General features: G+C 37.9%; 1 protein-coding gene across 3 annotated transcripts in view; it reads left to right on the forward strand.

Annotated features, from left to right (window-relative positions):
- ARHGAP42 (Rho GTPase activating protein 42) overlaps nucleotides 1-15,174 on the forward strand; it is a 175,750-nt gene extending 160,576 nt beyond the window's left edge. For all 3 annotated transcript variants that reach the window (XM_084491466.1, XM_084491465.1, XM_084491467.1), the window contains 3 exons: nucleotides 2,486-2,548; nucleotides 9,547-9,626; nucleotides 9,870-15,174. In XM_084491466.1, the coding sequence (XP_084347592.1) occupies nucleotides 2,486-2,548; nucleotides 9,547-9,626; nucleotides 9,870-9,958 (232 nt within the window). In that variant the 3' untranslated portion in view covers nucleotides 9,959-15,174. The remainder of the gene's footprint in view (nucleotides 1-2,485; nucleotides 2,549-9,546; nucleotides 9,627-9,869) is intronic.
- Nucleotides 15,175-15,778: the final 604 nt, after the last annotated feature.

Genomic DNA, 15,778 nt, shown 5'->3' on the forward strand with positions numbered 1-15,778 from the left:
ACGTGGAATTCAGTGGCCTAAATTAGGTTATGCGCTTAAGAATTCTGTTGAATAGGGATTTAAATGCAACATTTTAATTTCCTTTGTTTCTCTAAGTGAATCATAGAATCACGGGATGTTTTTTATTGGAAGGGATCTTACGTATCATCTAATTCCAACCTCCCTGCTATGAATAGGGACACCTTCCACTAAACCAGGCTGCTCAAAGCCTAATCCAACCTGATTGGTTGATGTCTCACTGACTGGTAGCATAGCCTTCTGGTGTGTCAGCCACTCCTCCTAGCTTTGTATTATCAGCAAACTTGCTGAGGGTGGACTCTATCCCGTTGTTCAGGTCACTGATGGTGTTGACATAGACTGGACCCAGTATGGACCCCCTGGGGAACAGCGCTAGTTACAGGCCTCCAACTAGACTCTACACCACTGTTCACAACCCTCTGAGCTCTGCCAGTCAGCCAGTTTTCAATCCACCTTGCTGTCCACTCATCTATCCCACACTTTCTAAGCTTCATTACAAGGATGTTGTGGGGGACAGTGTCAAAAATCTTCCAGAAGTCACAATACACAACATCCACTGCTCTCCCCTCATCTCCCCAGCTGGTAATGACATCACAGAAGGCTGCCAGGTTGGTCGAGCATGATTTTCCCTTGGTGAATCCATGCTGATTATTCCTGATAACCTTCGTCTCTTCCAATTGCTTGGAAATGGCATCCAGAACAGGTTGTTCCATCACCTTTCCAGGGACAGAGGTGAGGCTGACTGGCCTGCAGTTGCCCAGATCCTCCTTGCCCTTTTTGAAGACTGGTGTGACATTGGCTATCATCTGGCACCTTTCCCATTCTACAAGACCTTTCAAAGATGATAGCAATCACACCTGCCGGCACCCTCAGCAAGTATGGGTGCATCCCATCGGGGCCTAAGGATTAGTGTGCATTGATTTTGTCTAGACGCTCTCTGATCAGATCCTCCTCAACCAAGGGGAAGTCTTGCTTTCCCCAGACTCTCTCCCTTAGCTCCAGATCTGGGATTCCCAAGGAGCAGACTTGGCAGTAAAGACTGAAGCAAAGAAGACATCCAGTATCTCTACCTTCTCAGCATCCCCTGTTACAAGGGCACCCACCTCATTCAGTAGTGGACCCACATTTTCCCTTGGCTTTCTTTTATTATTCCCATACTTTAAAAAGCTTTCCTTGTTATCCTTGACCTCCTTTTCCAGTTTTAATTCCAAATGGGCCCTAGCCTTCCTTGTCTCATCCCTGCAGGCACTGGCAGTGTTCCTGTATTCCTCCCAAGTGGCCAGGCCCTTTTTCCACATTTTGTAGGCTTTCTTCTTGCCTTTGAGTTTCTCCATGGGCACATGGGCAGCACAGAGGCCTCTGGCCACCTTGCTCTGATTTCTTACTCTTAGGGGTGCACCAGTCTTGAGCTTGTAAGAAATGGTGTTTAAGTGTTGACCAACCATCTTCTCCCACACTGGGCAGTTCATCATTTTCTCGAGTCCCTGCCTTTGCCTTCTTGGTCTGGACTACATTGCTAGAGCTCATTGGCAGCAAAGACTGAGGCAAAAAAGTCATTGAATTCCTCAGCTTTCTCCATATTCCAGGTAATCAGGTCTCCCGTGTCCTTCCAGAGAGGGCCCACAATTACTCTAGTCTTTCTTTTATCATTGATGTACCTATAGAAGCCTTTTTTGTTGCCCTTGATGTCCCTGGCCAAATTTAATTCTAATAGGACTTCAGCTTTCTTAACCTGATCTCTGCCTGAATAATTAAAACATTTTTTAAAAAAACATGTTTCCTTGTCTTTAGATGGTTAAAAGTGAAATTAGTCATCAAGGTGTGCATCAAGCATGGCATTGCTAGCCAGTTGAGGGAAGTGAGTGTCCTGCTCTACTCTGCACTGGTGCAGCCTTACCTCGAGTAACAGGTGCAATGTGGGGCACCACAATATAAACAAATAGAAAACCATTAGTGTCCAAAGAAGGACTACAAAGATGGTGAAGGGTCTAGAGGGCAAGACATATGAGGAGCAGCTGAGGTCATTTGGTTCATTCAACCCAGAGCAGAGCAGGCTGAGGGGAGGCCTCATGGCGGCCTGCAGCTCCCTCATGAGGGGAGCGAAGGGGCAGGCGCTGAGCTCTGCTCTCTGGGGACAGCAACAGGACCTGAGGGAACGGCATGGAGCTGGGACAGGGGAGGGTCATGCTGGGTGTTAGGGAATGGTTCTTCATTGAGAGGGTGGTCGGGCACTGCGACAGGCTCCCCATGGAAGTGGTGATGGCACTGAGCAGTTCTTGGAATTCAAGAAGCGTTTGGACAGTGCTTTCAGACATGGAGTCTGATTTTTGGGTGGTCCTGTGTGGAGGCAGGAGTTGGACTCAGTGATCTTTGTGGGTCCCTTCCAGCTCAGAATATTCTATGATTTGATAGTCTGTGTGTTTAATTAATGAGCAAAGTATAAAGCAAGATGCTTCCTTATTTTCAGAGTGGCTGCAAGAGCCCAGTTGTTTGAAAGTGCTGGTTCACTTAAACAAGCTTCTTCAGGACGGTAAGTATCTCATACTGTTTAACAGCTTGTAAAATCCTTTGTGTTTTTCTGCCTCCAGAGATTAAAATAGAAACATTGGAGCTTTGTTCTGTGTCTTCAGAACAGCATCATGTGGCATGCAAAGCTGTCTTGGTTTGTTAAACTTATCCTTTCTACAGAAGAATACTAAATTTCATATATATTAGTGACCTGTCTATACTTTCCTGTAAGGAAATTGCAGTGAGAGATGCTCAGATTAGTGAGCTGCCTAAGAACACAGCTACAAGAGTAAATTAACAGGATGAGGGCACTGTATTTATTCCATATAGCTGCTTGTATATACATACTTGCAGCAGAGTAGTAAACCTGCTAGTTCATGATAATGTGCTTGTGTAGTCAAGTCCTGAATAACAGCTGCTTTAGAAAGTTCAGGATTAATTTATTGAGGATCCCTGTTATTCCCATCACACATCTCCTGCCTTACTACTTATCTGGAGAAATTGTTGCCCTTTCTTTGTGATAGTCTGCAGCAGGAATTACTTACATTTTCTTTGTAATTATATACATTTAGTTGGTGGATTTGGCCTATTCGTACATAGAATGAAGCTAGAATGTTCCTATAAGTGTTCGTCTAGGAAGCAGTAGTATTTTGCATTAACCAGACTACAATTAATAGGCTAAAGCACATAAACAAATAAGTGGATGCAGGGGAAAGTCTCTCTCTCTTTTCACTGTCCCTGCATTTCAGATTTTTTGAGATAAATTGTATGTTTTTGTCCATCATTCTACTTAGCGATAGCACGATCTTACTGGAACTGTTGAGCAATGAAATGTTAATTGAAGAATTCAAATATATTAATAAAATAGCATAGTTGTAAACAAAGATGCCAGTGTGCGCTGAGATGTGCAGTAGTGGAATACAGCTGTCTTATCTGACAGATCTAGCAGGGAAGAGGAGAAAGCTGACCTGCAAAGGCCTGCTGATTTTGTTTGAGAGAAGTGGTTTACAGGAATCAAGGCTGTTCTTGTTTTGTGTAGTAGATGAACTATAAGAAGACCAAAGAAACAGTGCGATGGTGAATGGAAAGGGATAAAAAGAACGGGGAATTAATTTAAGGAAGAAAAGTGTAAAAGAAGAGACTGGAATGTTCTTAAGCCAGTGACCTAAGCCAAGAGCAATGACTGCTTCACCAGTACTGCATCATTTTACTTCCATCTTTGTTCCTTCTCTTATTTTGTATTGCTCTCTTCTTGTAAACTCTATCCTGATGTTCCCTCAGAACCTGTGCCATCTCTCTCTGTATATAAAAAGCATGTAAGAAGCCAAAATCTGATAAAGGAAAAATGTAGCAGCTTGATAATGGATATGGAGAGCAGATAAGAAAGCAGAAAATGCTGAAAGACTTAATAGCTCCTCTACTTCAGCCTTCCTAAGAAAAGCAGAAGAGCAACAATAACAAGGAGAATGGAAAACAAGAGGTCAGCAAGCAAAATGAGGAAGAAATAAGAAGCAGCTCAGCTGTTCCTGTAATGCTGCTCAAGTCTGACTGAGATTTTGCATTTCAGAGCCGGCTCATATTTCCTTCTCATGCATGCTATGGAGATGAAGCCTGAATTGAGTCCTTAGTATATTCTTTTTTGCTCTGAATTCATGATAATTACATTTGATCCACCAATTAGAAAGGCCTTCTGTGTTCCTAATTCTGCTGTCTAAGGAGTATATGCAGGGCAGAGTGTAAGACAGAGAAACTGTTTTTAAGCTGATCTCATGCCAGAAATATTTAAGTCAGGACTGTGTTGACCTCTGTGCAGGGGTAATTTATGCTGCTATACATAAATGGTTTTAAAATTTATAGCTACTGCTTACCTTACATTACTACTTACAAAGTAGTATCTAAGTAGCTTCATTCTGACTTGAAGCATCTGTTACCTGAAACAGTATTTCATAATCACATGTACAATAGATGGATTAAAAGTATCTATGTGGCTTTGCAGTCTCATACTGTCTTATGTATTCCATCAGATAATTTCAGACTCAGTGCTTTACCACCACAGTGACCTGGACTGACTTAATTCCTTCTTCCAGGTAGTCTTTGCACCACTTCGTTCTGACTTTGAGTAATGCACTGTCTCAACTATGGAAATTGTATCCCCACATATTTTTTTCTTTTTTAAAAATTAATCATTATTTGGGCTGGCTGTTACCAGTCTTTGTATACACTTGCCCTTATAGTGGCATCAGTTTGAATAGGTTTATTATAGTCAGAAAGAGAAAGGTTGACAGTCCATGGTACATGTTTTAGGATTGGACAGGTAAGACCAAAATACAATGCCCTGTCCAGCCTGAGCTCTCTTTTTCCTGTTTCAGAGTTATTTTCACTTCTCATTCATCCCATTCATTAACTCCTGACATCAAGTTTATTAATTGTCCATCTCCCATACTGTGGTATTAAGGTACTGTGCACTCTGGGACCAATCTTTGTTGGGGACTGAAAGAGGTGAAGAAATATTTCTGGATTCAGAAATATTGCCATTACCTAGCCTGAGATTTCTGTATTACAGCTTTTATACAAAAATGCACCAACACTGACTTTGATTTAGAGGTGCACATAAAATGAGAAACCGCATCATAAAGGATTTTCATTAGAAGAGAATACATACAAAAGTAGGGAACAGGAGCTGGTGACAGCCAATAGCCCTGGCTTGGCAGCAGGATCTGTGGGTGCCAGGCTGGGACTGTAATAGGAATAGAAAGGCTGAGACTGTAATAGGAATAGAAAGGCAACATGAAATCCTCTAGTTCCATGCTTCCCTCCCAGCCATATGATTAAATACTAAATATTTCCAGTCATACTTCTGCTTTTATTTTCATGCTATATTTTGCATTTCCTTAAAAAACTGGAATACTGTTTCCAGCCCAGACCAGCATTTTCTACTTACTCATAAATCTACCATTTCTACGAGTCAACAAGCTTTTCTTCTTCCTGCAAGATAGTATTAACTGATGAGTCATCTGAAAGAAATTCATGTGTTTTCCCTGATTTGTTCATCTGGCTTCTGTCTGTGTCTTTCTAGACTGAAAACTTACTATGGCAGGAGCATAATTTTAAAGCTTATTTATAACTGTTAAAATAGGTTATTAAAAGTACTTCAGTTGTTGTTGACCATGTATAGTCAAGTAAAATAATTTCTGATCTGATGAGTACCAATCCTTTGACTACTAGTATAAATTTGTCATTACAGTCTCAAAATAAAATTATAAAAGGTAGTAAAAGGGAAAATTGATTTTTCTCCATTGGATTCTATCCATTAAAAATGGATAGAATGGATAGAATGGATAGAATCCAATATCCATGGAAAGCAGAAACTTCTAGGAAATGTGGGCACCATTTTCTGATTTTTTTTTTCTCTGAAGTCAACACTATGAATTACACTCTTCACAGAAGGTTAGCATCATCTTAAGAGAACCATAATAGATGACGGTGATGTCATCACATGCTTTTTAATGAGCAGACTTGATTGCAGGGAGGAGAACACTAACACCATAAGAAACAATATCCATTTTCATAATTGCACAGAAGAAGTTGCCCAGGAGTCTGTGAGCCCTTTTCCTTAGCATTGCTTCTAGATGGATAGGGTTGAAGTGAGCAGCAAGACAAAGAACCTAAGTTCTCAAGTTGGGTGTGGAAGGAATAACCAGGGGCTTGAAAATTGCTCCAGAAGTATAAGTAAATATTCTTAGGCTTTGTATCAGGAGCAAGGTAGTGGGAAGATAATGTGAAGAATCCAGTAATTCAGAGCTTTTCAGAGGGTGATTTTTTTATACCTTGTGTTTGTGTATCTGTGTATTGCCAAATGCTGGGTAGTTTTCTCTTTCTGAGAACTGAGCAAATCAGAGTTCATGTTTTCTTATCTTCTTTTTACTTTTAAGATAAACATATTTGGATCAGGAAAAAGTAGAAGCTGAAAACAGAGTAGTTTACTAGACATACAAGCATACAGGAGATAATTTCATTTTACTAACTTTCTAAGGGCACTAAAAAAAACATGCCATATTTTGAAAATAGCTTGGACAATTCTCCCTCATTTACATATTGCTATTCTGTTTTACAGTTGCCTTCAATGTCTTATATCACAGTATTACTCAGATGTTCCATTTTTAACATGGGAAACTGGCTCAATACTCATGCCACTAAGTGGTGAGGTGCCACATATGATCAAGTGCAAAATTGTTCCTGTGTTATAGTAAATTCATGACCGATTATCTGATTAACATTTCCATTGTATTCATTAATAACAGTTATTCTGCTGTTTTATACATTAAAAAAATAATCCTTATTATGCCGCATAGGAATTAAATGTGTTTTGTTGTTGTTTTGTTTTGTTTTGTTTGTGTGTTTTTCTGAATGTTAACAGTCTGGGTCAGTATATTATAGAACATTTTTAGCACTCTGTCATAATTACTTTGATAAAATAATGATCTTGGTTTAAAATAATTTATATTTTATTTATTTTATTATTCATATTATTTATATAATATATTGCATAATTACTTATATTATATATTATAAATATATATTATATAGAGTAACAAGACTTACTGATTTTTTTGTCTGTCTGTCCTGTTTACTGTAGAAGGCAAGTTCTTCATAGCAGTGACTGTATTTCATGGTGAATATTTAGTCCTTGAGTCTATGTAAGATCAGGGTCCGAGTCAGAACCAGTAACTGTACTTCCTGTTGGAATATTAATGCTGGTGCTTAAAGAAAAGCACAATTAATTTTTTTGCCTATGCAGGAACTGTTGGTTTCATTTCTTCTCTAGAAATGAGAGTGGATATAAAGTGGATGTTGTGTGGTGGCAGTAAATATTTTTTGTGATAATTTTTGTTATATCTAAATTAAAAAGACACAAGAAGTAGTTTGTGATATTGAGGTCAAGTGGAATTACTGGCTTTATGTATTTATGTATTAAGCAATGTACATTGCTTAGAACTGGTTCTCTTTCTCTCCCCCACCAAAGTAAACCAATAGTATCCAAAAACATAGCCCCATATGATGGCCTTGTAGTCCCAAGACATAATTGATATTTTGCATGCCCTTTCTCATTACACAGTATGTTAAATCATGCTATGTAGCAGCACACCACAGTAGTGTTTTTATTATACAAAACAGAGGAAATATTTGTAAATCATGGAGAGGATTTACTAGATCATTTCTTGAAAGCTCACATGTGCATCCCCTTTCATACCTTTTTAGAGATTCAGATTAATCACGACGTGATAGTCTTGATTGGCTCCAGGGTGTAAGGCCAGGGTAGAGGGATGCTCTCTGCGCCCTTTAAGAAATGTCCCAGTCTGTCTCCCCAGATTAGTGTGGAACTTCCACAGTGAAGAGCAATGGACCAGTGGCAGTACACAAATAAAACAGTCTTTTCCTTACACTAAGGCTTATGATAAGGCACTATCATTCATATGATGTATGACTCAGTTATCTCACTGTTGTGGGAGGAAAGACAGAATAGATTACAGGTCACTTGCATATACACTTTCTCAAAAAGTACACCAAAAACTTAAAACTTCACCAAAGGTCACATACTAGGTCATTGAGATAAATGCTGGCTGGAAGGAAAGCTGAACTGGTAGCCCCCTATTCCATCATACAAAGGTGAAATGATCTACAGGTTCATCTTTGCTTGGCATAATGTGGTTTTCCGATAAGGTTAAAGAAACTCAGAAAAACTGGTGGGTCATACAAAAATTGCTTCCAGTATATAAATTAAAGTCAAGGTATTACTGTTATAGGTAAAGCACAGGAATCTAGTAAGAACTCTTAAGCAACACATCTTTATGTTCAATCCCTCATTTTGTGCTTTGTAGAAGCATGGTGCTAGAAGCCATATCACCAGGTGACTGATAATCTGTCCTGCTCTGTAATCAAATCATGATGTATCTAAATAGTTCTTTTACAGATGTCTGAATAGTGCTGTTTTGTTTTGTTTGTTTGTTTGTTTTTTCTTTCTTTCTTTCTTAATGAATCTTTAGTAATTAGAATTCTTCAGTTCAGAGATCCTCCAATTCTTAGCATCTTAGCAGTTCCAGTGGTTTGCTATTCTGACCAAGAGTAGGTTTTTACAGCTATAAATGAAGAGATAAATGTAGCTGTCTACATTTAGGTCTCTTCATGCCAGGTTCTATTTGAGAAAATATTTAATTGAAGGTTTCGCTAAGGGCAGTGGCACCTGGAGAGCCATTCCTTGCGCTCTCAAGTAGTCATTTACCATAGCAGAACCCAGGCCTTGAGAGCCGGCTGAGCTAGACACAAAGTTTATTTATGGACATCTGAGGTGGCCGAAGCTGTAATCCACTCCAAGTACCTAATCTAGATCTCCCATGCTGCAATTTAAATCAATTTATATCTCTTTCACAGTTAGCCTGGAGGACACATTACTCTTTTTAGTCCAATATTTGCCTTATATTATATTATAATTATATATTTATAATTATATTATAATATATAATTATATAATTATAATTATATTATAATTATATTATAATTATATATTATATTCTTATATTTGTTATTTTCTTCTGTAGAGTAATCAACTGTATTTTCTCACAAACCATGTCATTAGACCTTTAATAACTTGATGATCTCTTTGAAATTCCCTCCAGGCAGTCCATAACTTGCTTCAAGGAATTTGCTCAGTTTATATATGTTTGAAGTACAGTTTCAACTAGAACAAAAGTGTTTGTGTTTTTTTTTTTTAATGTTATTGTATTCCTGTTTAAATTTCAAGTAGAATGTTGCTCTATTTTCTGCAATAACATACTTGATAACTGCAGTAAGCCAGAAGTTATTGTCTGCTATAATTCTGCTCCTCTGAACTACTGTGTAACTAGTTGTTATCATTATGTATTTGTGCAGCTTATTATTCCTACACTTCCTAGGTTTTCACTCCATTTTTTCATACATTTTTCCTTATTTTTTCAAACCTATATATATTTCTTTTTCTTTCAGGCAAGCAAAAGCCATGTATTCCTGTAAGGCTGAGCATAGTCATGAGCTGTCTTTCCCACAGGGGGCAATATTTTCCAATGGTAAGATGTTTTACATTTTTTGTTTACATGAAAAACACACCAGCCAACAAATAATAATTAAAAAAAAAAAGAATGGTACCCACAAGATAAGAGAATGTAATTCCATTTCCAGCTCTTGGCTTTGGCCTTGATTATTATATTTCTGTTGAATAAAAGCTGTTTAAATAAATATATGAAACATGTAGGGTCTTTTAACTGTCTTAATTTATTGTAAATATGTTTTGTTTGGTTGTTTTTTTACAGTGTATCCATCAGTAGAACCAGGCTGGTTAAAAGCAACTTACGAAGGCAAAACAGGACTCGTTCCTGAGAATTATGTTGTCTTCCTCTAGTAATCTTCAGTGGACAGCAATATCTTCATGGTATCCATGGTAACAAATAATAAGCACTATGATTTTTATCTGACACAGATATGGGATCAGCCTGTTAGCTGAGAGTGGTAGATTTCCTTCAGATACTGCAGCTGCAGGTTATATAGCTCCCTATCAACGGAACAGAATGTAATGAAACAGTTAACAGTTACTGTACTGAAGACGGTACTCTGTTTAAATAACTTCCATTGTTTGCAAAAGGTTGTTCTGTTCTTCTTTTATGGGTAAGGAACACTACAGAAATAAAATCAAAAAAGTTGCCATTTAGCTGCAGACCTTCAGGTTCTCGGATGTTGCTCAGAGAAGTGTGAAATTTAGAGGCAATGCACTCTGTGACATTTCTTAAAATCTGTTTCTTTTAATATGAAAAATTGTGGTTTTTTTCCTAATGTAAGTAATGTTTCTGTTGTGATCTGAATGCTCCCATAGAAAAATCAATTCTGAGATTAGTCCTAATCATTTCAAATAAGAAATGAGTCTTCCATAAATCAGAAGTTTGAACTTGTTAGTCATTGAGATTACAATATGTTATAGAATTTATGTAACTGATAATGAAATCAGATTATACACTGCCTGAGCAGTAAGTGCTCATTCAAAATGTGATGTGTTTAATGAATATTTCATTCAAGTACTTCTTAGATTTATTTCCTCCTTTCTATATCAATATAAATAAGAATAATAATAACTAGTATTTCTGTAATAGCAGTCAGGTGGAAGATACTCTTGGTGTATCTCAGAGCAACAGCAGTAGAAAACAAGGAGATACTCAATCTGGAATATCTGCTAGATATTCAATCTTCATATCTGGTAGATATGAAGTGAGCAATGAAAAGCAGCAATATGTTTTGAAACCTTAGATAAAAAGTAACTAAAAGTCCTTTTCAAGTTTTTTTTCCATTTCAAATAAGACAAAAGTACTTAACATTATTTCTTCTGACTTCCACTAAATTATTTGGCAAATGTTCCTCCGTTACATGGAATTAAAAAAAAAAATGAAAAAAAAAATAAAATAGAATAACCTTGGTTGATAAAGATTTTGTAAATACCCATTGTTTGCTCTTGGTGGGCCTGGAAAAAAAAAAAAAAAAAAAAAAAAAAAAAAAAAAAAGAAGATATAAGCAGCTTCCTAAATTTGAACCTCTTTCTTTTACACCTTGAGGGAAAACATGCAGTGCTTACTTGGCTAGTTACTGTGGCCTGTTGAAAAACAAGATACATAAGCACCATATTAGTAGCTTTTCAGCATTAGTGGCACAGAAGGAATCCACTGTTTCATAGACCTATTCAGTCTTAGTTCTTTGTTCAATAACAGTAATCAGTATATAAACTTCTGCTGATTTATAAGATGTACACTGCTTCCAGAATGTTTTAGGAAGAACTTTTGCTAGGACTAAAAACACCAGTAATCTACCAGTTGCTTATTTTATTATTTTCTAAGCCTTTTGGGGGTTTAAATTAAAAAACAGATTTATTGCCAATATTAAGAAGCACATCAGAACCTTCTTTACTTGTGTATAGTGCATGATTTCTGCAAAAAAAATCCGTGTTGGAATTCAGGCTGGTGGCAAAAGCCTGCAGGATCCTTCTCGCTAGTTGAAGTATCAAGTGGCACTCAGGAAAGTGGAGAGACCGGAAGAACATCCTTTCAAGAATGGTGTGGCATTTCAGAGGGGGGGTCTGTGGCAGTAAGCCAGGCCAGTGTGGGTAAGGCAGTTGAGGAGGGACCCCTTGAATTAGTGACTGACTGATCTGGGTTCTTTCTTCACCCTAAACAGTTTTATTAGGTCCCAAATCATGTTTTCCCTCACCTTAAGTCCAGTCTGTATTCAGTACATTGTGATGAAGGGTTCATCGCAGGCAGTGGAGGCACACACGTGTGCTTGTCAAATTTTCTCAGAGCATGAAGGGAAGTGAAGAGAAGGACTTTTTCACCAGACTGAGCCTTATTTTTAAAGCAAGCCAACATTTGTTTGTGTAAGCTATGCCTGCAGCTGCTGTTGCCCTCAGATCAACATGGGTTTCGTTGTATTTTTACTGTTATTTCACAATCCAAAAATTGCAGGGTGCCAAAAGGCTTCCCTCTGTTGAACTGCTCAGGAGAATGCTGCTGCAGCGGAAGAGGAGTAGAAAGGGAGACAGAGCTGTGAGCAGAGGTTCCAGGCCCCGCACGTGTCTCACCCACGTGGAGAAATGCAGTGGTCTGGGTCTATCAATTGCACCAGGCAAACTGACCTTTGTTTAACATCCTTTTCTGACCCCTCGTGCCTCTTACAAGGAATTTGATTGTTGTGAAATTCTTGAGGAACGGTGAAACAGAAAATGCGTGCTCTTACTTGCTTTGCTTTAGTCTGAGTAAATCAAAAACAAAATGAAAAGAGAGAGCAGGAGAAGACTAATTGTAGGTAACCTCACAATGTTTGCATGTGTTTGGATATTCTGCAACAGTATGTTTTGAAACCAGCCGATCTGAGTGCAAGCTAGAAGACTCAAAGATGCTCAGTTCGTATAAAAAATCATAAAAATGAAAGGTTCAGTTACAGATTAAATAAGTAGAGCCTGTAAGCATTGAGGGAAAGGTTGTAGAAGGAGGAATCCCTGTAGAGAGGTGGTGTGTCTTTTCCCGTGCATTCATCTTACATTAGACACGCGAGTCAGTTGCAGAAGACAGTTTCATGAGAAAGGGATCTCATTCATTCTGTTACTCACAAAACAAATCTATCTTTTCCTCTTTAAGACAGTGCACTTTTCAAGGCCCTTCTTCTGTTGAACCAGCCATGGTGATCACATAAATAATTTTAAAGTAGCTTAGCTTTAAAATGTTATTTTCATCTGGAAATGTTACTCCCATGCTTGATTACAGTTAGTATCAATGGAAAGTAGGGTTATTCTGTTTCTCTCTACTGCGGTACATAACAAGCACTTTCTGTATCATTCCACTGCTGGGTTGTAGATGCCTCTGCTCTTCCCTGACTTTCCAAGAGGGAGTTTATCTCCAGGAGAAGCTGTACAGTGAACTGGAAAGTTACGTACCTGGGTGCTCACTGACTGGAATGGGGGAAGAGTGCAGCACCAAGGCATGTCTACTGACAAGACTCTCAGCCCTGGCCAAAAATCCCTTCTAATATTTGTAAAGGATCAGAGATCCATGTAAAATTTAACTGTCGATATAATACTGAGATAGTGCCTTACCAGCTAGTTAGGCAAGCTGAACTAAATTAGTTCATAGGATTGATTTACTATTTTTTGTGAAAGTCAGAGTCACTCTACAGGCAAAGTTTAATTTTATTATATTTTTTTTTTAATTATCCTTCCTAAAAGGATATAGCAGTTTTCTCAGAATATCACTGTAGAATTTGCGGTAGATAACATGTTGTGATTGCTGTTTGTCTTGTGAAAATACCCACCACTTATGTAATTAGCCATGTTTTTTCTATGTTAAACTTTTGGTACATGTTGCAGTACAACATGAATCAAATTAATAGTGTGAAGGACTGATATATTGTATGATAAATATGTAAAGGATATTATATTATATATTCACACTTTTTATTAATGATAAAGATGAAAAAATATTTTTTGTGTAATTCCTATGAGTTCAGTATTAAAATGTCCTTGCCATATTTTGGCATTTAGAATACTATGTAACAAAACTTTTAAATTAAACCATAGATATCACTTAAATCCCTAACTAATCTATAAAGTTCGATTATTTCTGGAAAAAAATGACGCACAGATTTGCTGACCAGTCTACTCTATGATAGTAATAGTAACTTATTTAACTTTTATATATTTTCTGTTAATAATCTCTATTATTTGCCTGTAATTGAATTCATTTTAATATGCCTTTAGGAAAGATACATTAGGAAGAGAAAAGGATAGAAAATTCAGCAGTTCAGAACAATAGTTACAACAACAAAAAAGCATTATATGGCAGTAATTGGCTTTTTGTTACATTTCCCCACCGGTCTATTTTCTAGTTAATAAGGTTGGATCAGAATAAATGATGAACCCCAAAAACCTCTTGTTCCTAATACTTCCTTTCCTAAGGCAGCAGTTGGTACAATTTTGCATTGAGTAGCAAGAAGAGAAAGCCCAGTAAGGAAGCTTATCCTCAGGCTGGGGTGGATCTTCTCAACTGATGGAAACTCTCAGAGCTCTAGTGAGCACAAAGATAGACCCTTGGCAAATTATAGTGAGGTTTCGCTGGCCAGAAGCCCCCATACAGTAAATGCAATATAAATGGAATATTCTGTTAATGGGAAAACATGTGATATGTCTTGGCATTATCCTTTTGTTGTTTTTGTTGTTCATCAGAGTGCCCTATCTGAATCATTCAGTTACCAGAGATCAAACTAAGCAAGGTTCAGTCCCACTCTTTGTGGTCATGCAGCCCTGACAGCCACTGCTGATGCAGCCCTTCCAGTTACTGTTCGTGCAAAAGTCAGACTGTTGATCAGGCTCTATCAGTACAAGTTGGGAGGTCTCTTTTTGCATAGGATTTTGCAAGGGTTTTGGGAGTTTGCTTTGTTTTGTTTTAATAAGGTGCTTGGTATCCAAACAGCTACTAATACAATGTTGTAATTCAGTCACTGAAGATAATAGCATTGTTTTTCTTGTCCTGTATGTGGCAGTATTTAATAAGCCGTAGGATAATCTGTGTTAAGTATAGAGAATGGTGCTTCAACCCTTGGACGTCTCAGCTGAACGCTATTCAGCAACTGATCTTTTCGCAAGTGTTGTATCAATAATTGTCATAAAGTTCTGGCACTAGAGGCTGCATAATGATCTCAGCACTACGAAAGTTTCTGTTAGAGCAAAGGGCAAAGCAGCTGAACAGGACAGATAGCTTCAATTTTTCAAGCATATTTATGACAATTTTAGAGGTATTAGAGTTTATAGGGGTTACCTTAGAAACTATATGGTATTTTAATAGGAAAGTATATACAATCAATAACTATATATATATTTAATAAAGTCCTACTAAATTATCTTATTGAACTCTCTGTTTATTTTGTAGTGTGGTTTCAATAATTATCTGCACTCTGTATATACCTACATGTAAATAATTGGCATGATATGCATAAGCTGACTTGCAGACATAATTCTATGTTGTACTTTACACTGTATTTCGAAAATTTGAAAAATGTTTTTAAAAATAAAAAGCCTTTCTACACAGACTCATTTCTTTATTATTTTTAAACTCGGACTCTGATTCAGCATTTCTTTTTTCCAAAATAATAACACTTCAGTGCTGCACAGAGTTGCTGTCAATGGCTCAATGTTCAAGTGTAAGTGTTCATCAGTCAGAAGGGGCCCCTTAACAATGCCTCTTAACAATGGTCCCTTAACAATGCCTCAACAATGCCAAGTGCAGGGTGCTGCACTTGGGTTGGTGCAATCCCGGACATGATGAGTACAGACTGGGAGAACTCATTGAGAGCAGCCCTTTGGAGAAGGACTTGGGGGTTCTGGTGGATGAAAAATTGGACATGAGCCAGCAGTGTGTGCTTGCAGACCAGAAAGCCAGTGATATCCCAGGCTGCACAAAAAGCAGAATGGCCAGCAGGGTGAGGGAGGTGATTCTCCCCTTTACTCCATCTTTCTGAGACCCCACCTGGAATACTGCGTCCAGCTCCAGCCCCAGCCATTCTATGATTCTATGACCTGATCCACTTCTACCAAGGGTTCCAAGACGTCATTGATGAGGTCTTTGCCTCTGAAAATTCTCAGTGGATGGATCACTGGAAGGGATTTTGGTGATCCAAAGCCGACAGTACTTCC

The sequence above is a fragment of the Aythya ferina genome, assembly GCF_964211825.1.
Source record: "Aythya ferina genome assembly, chromosome: 1".
NCBI classification, from domain to species: domain Eukaryota; kingdom Metazoa; phylum Chordata; class Aves; order Anseriformes; family Anatidae; genus Aythya; species Aythya ferina.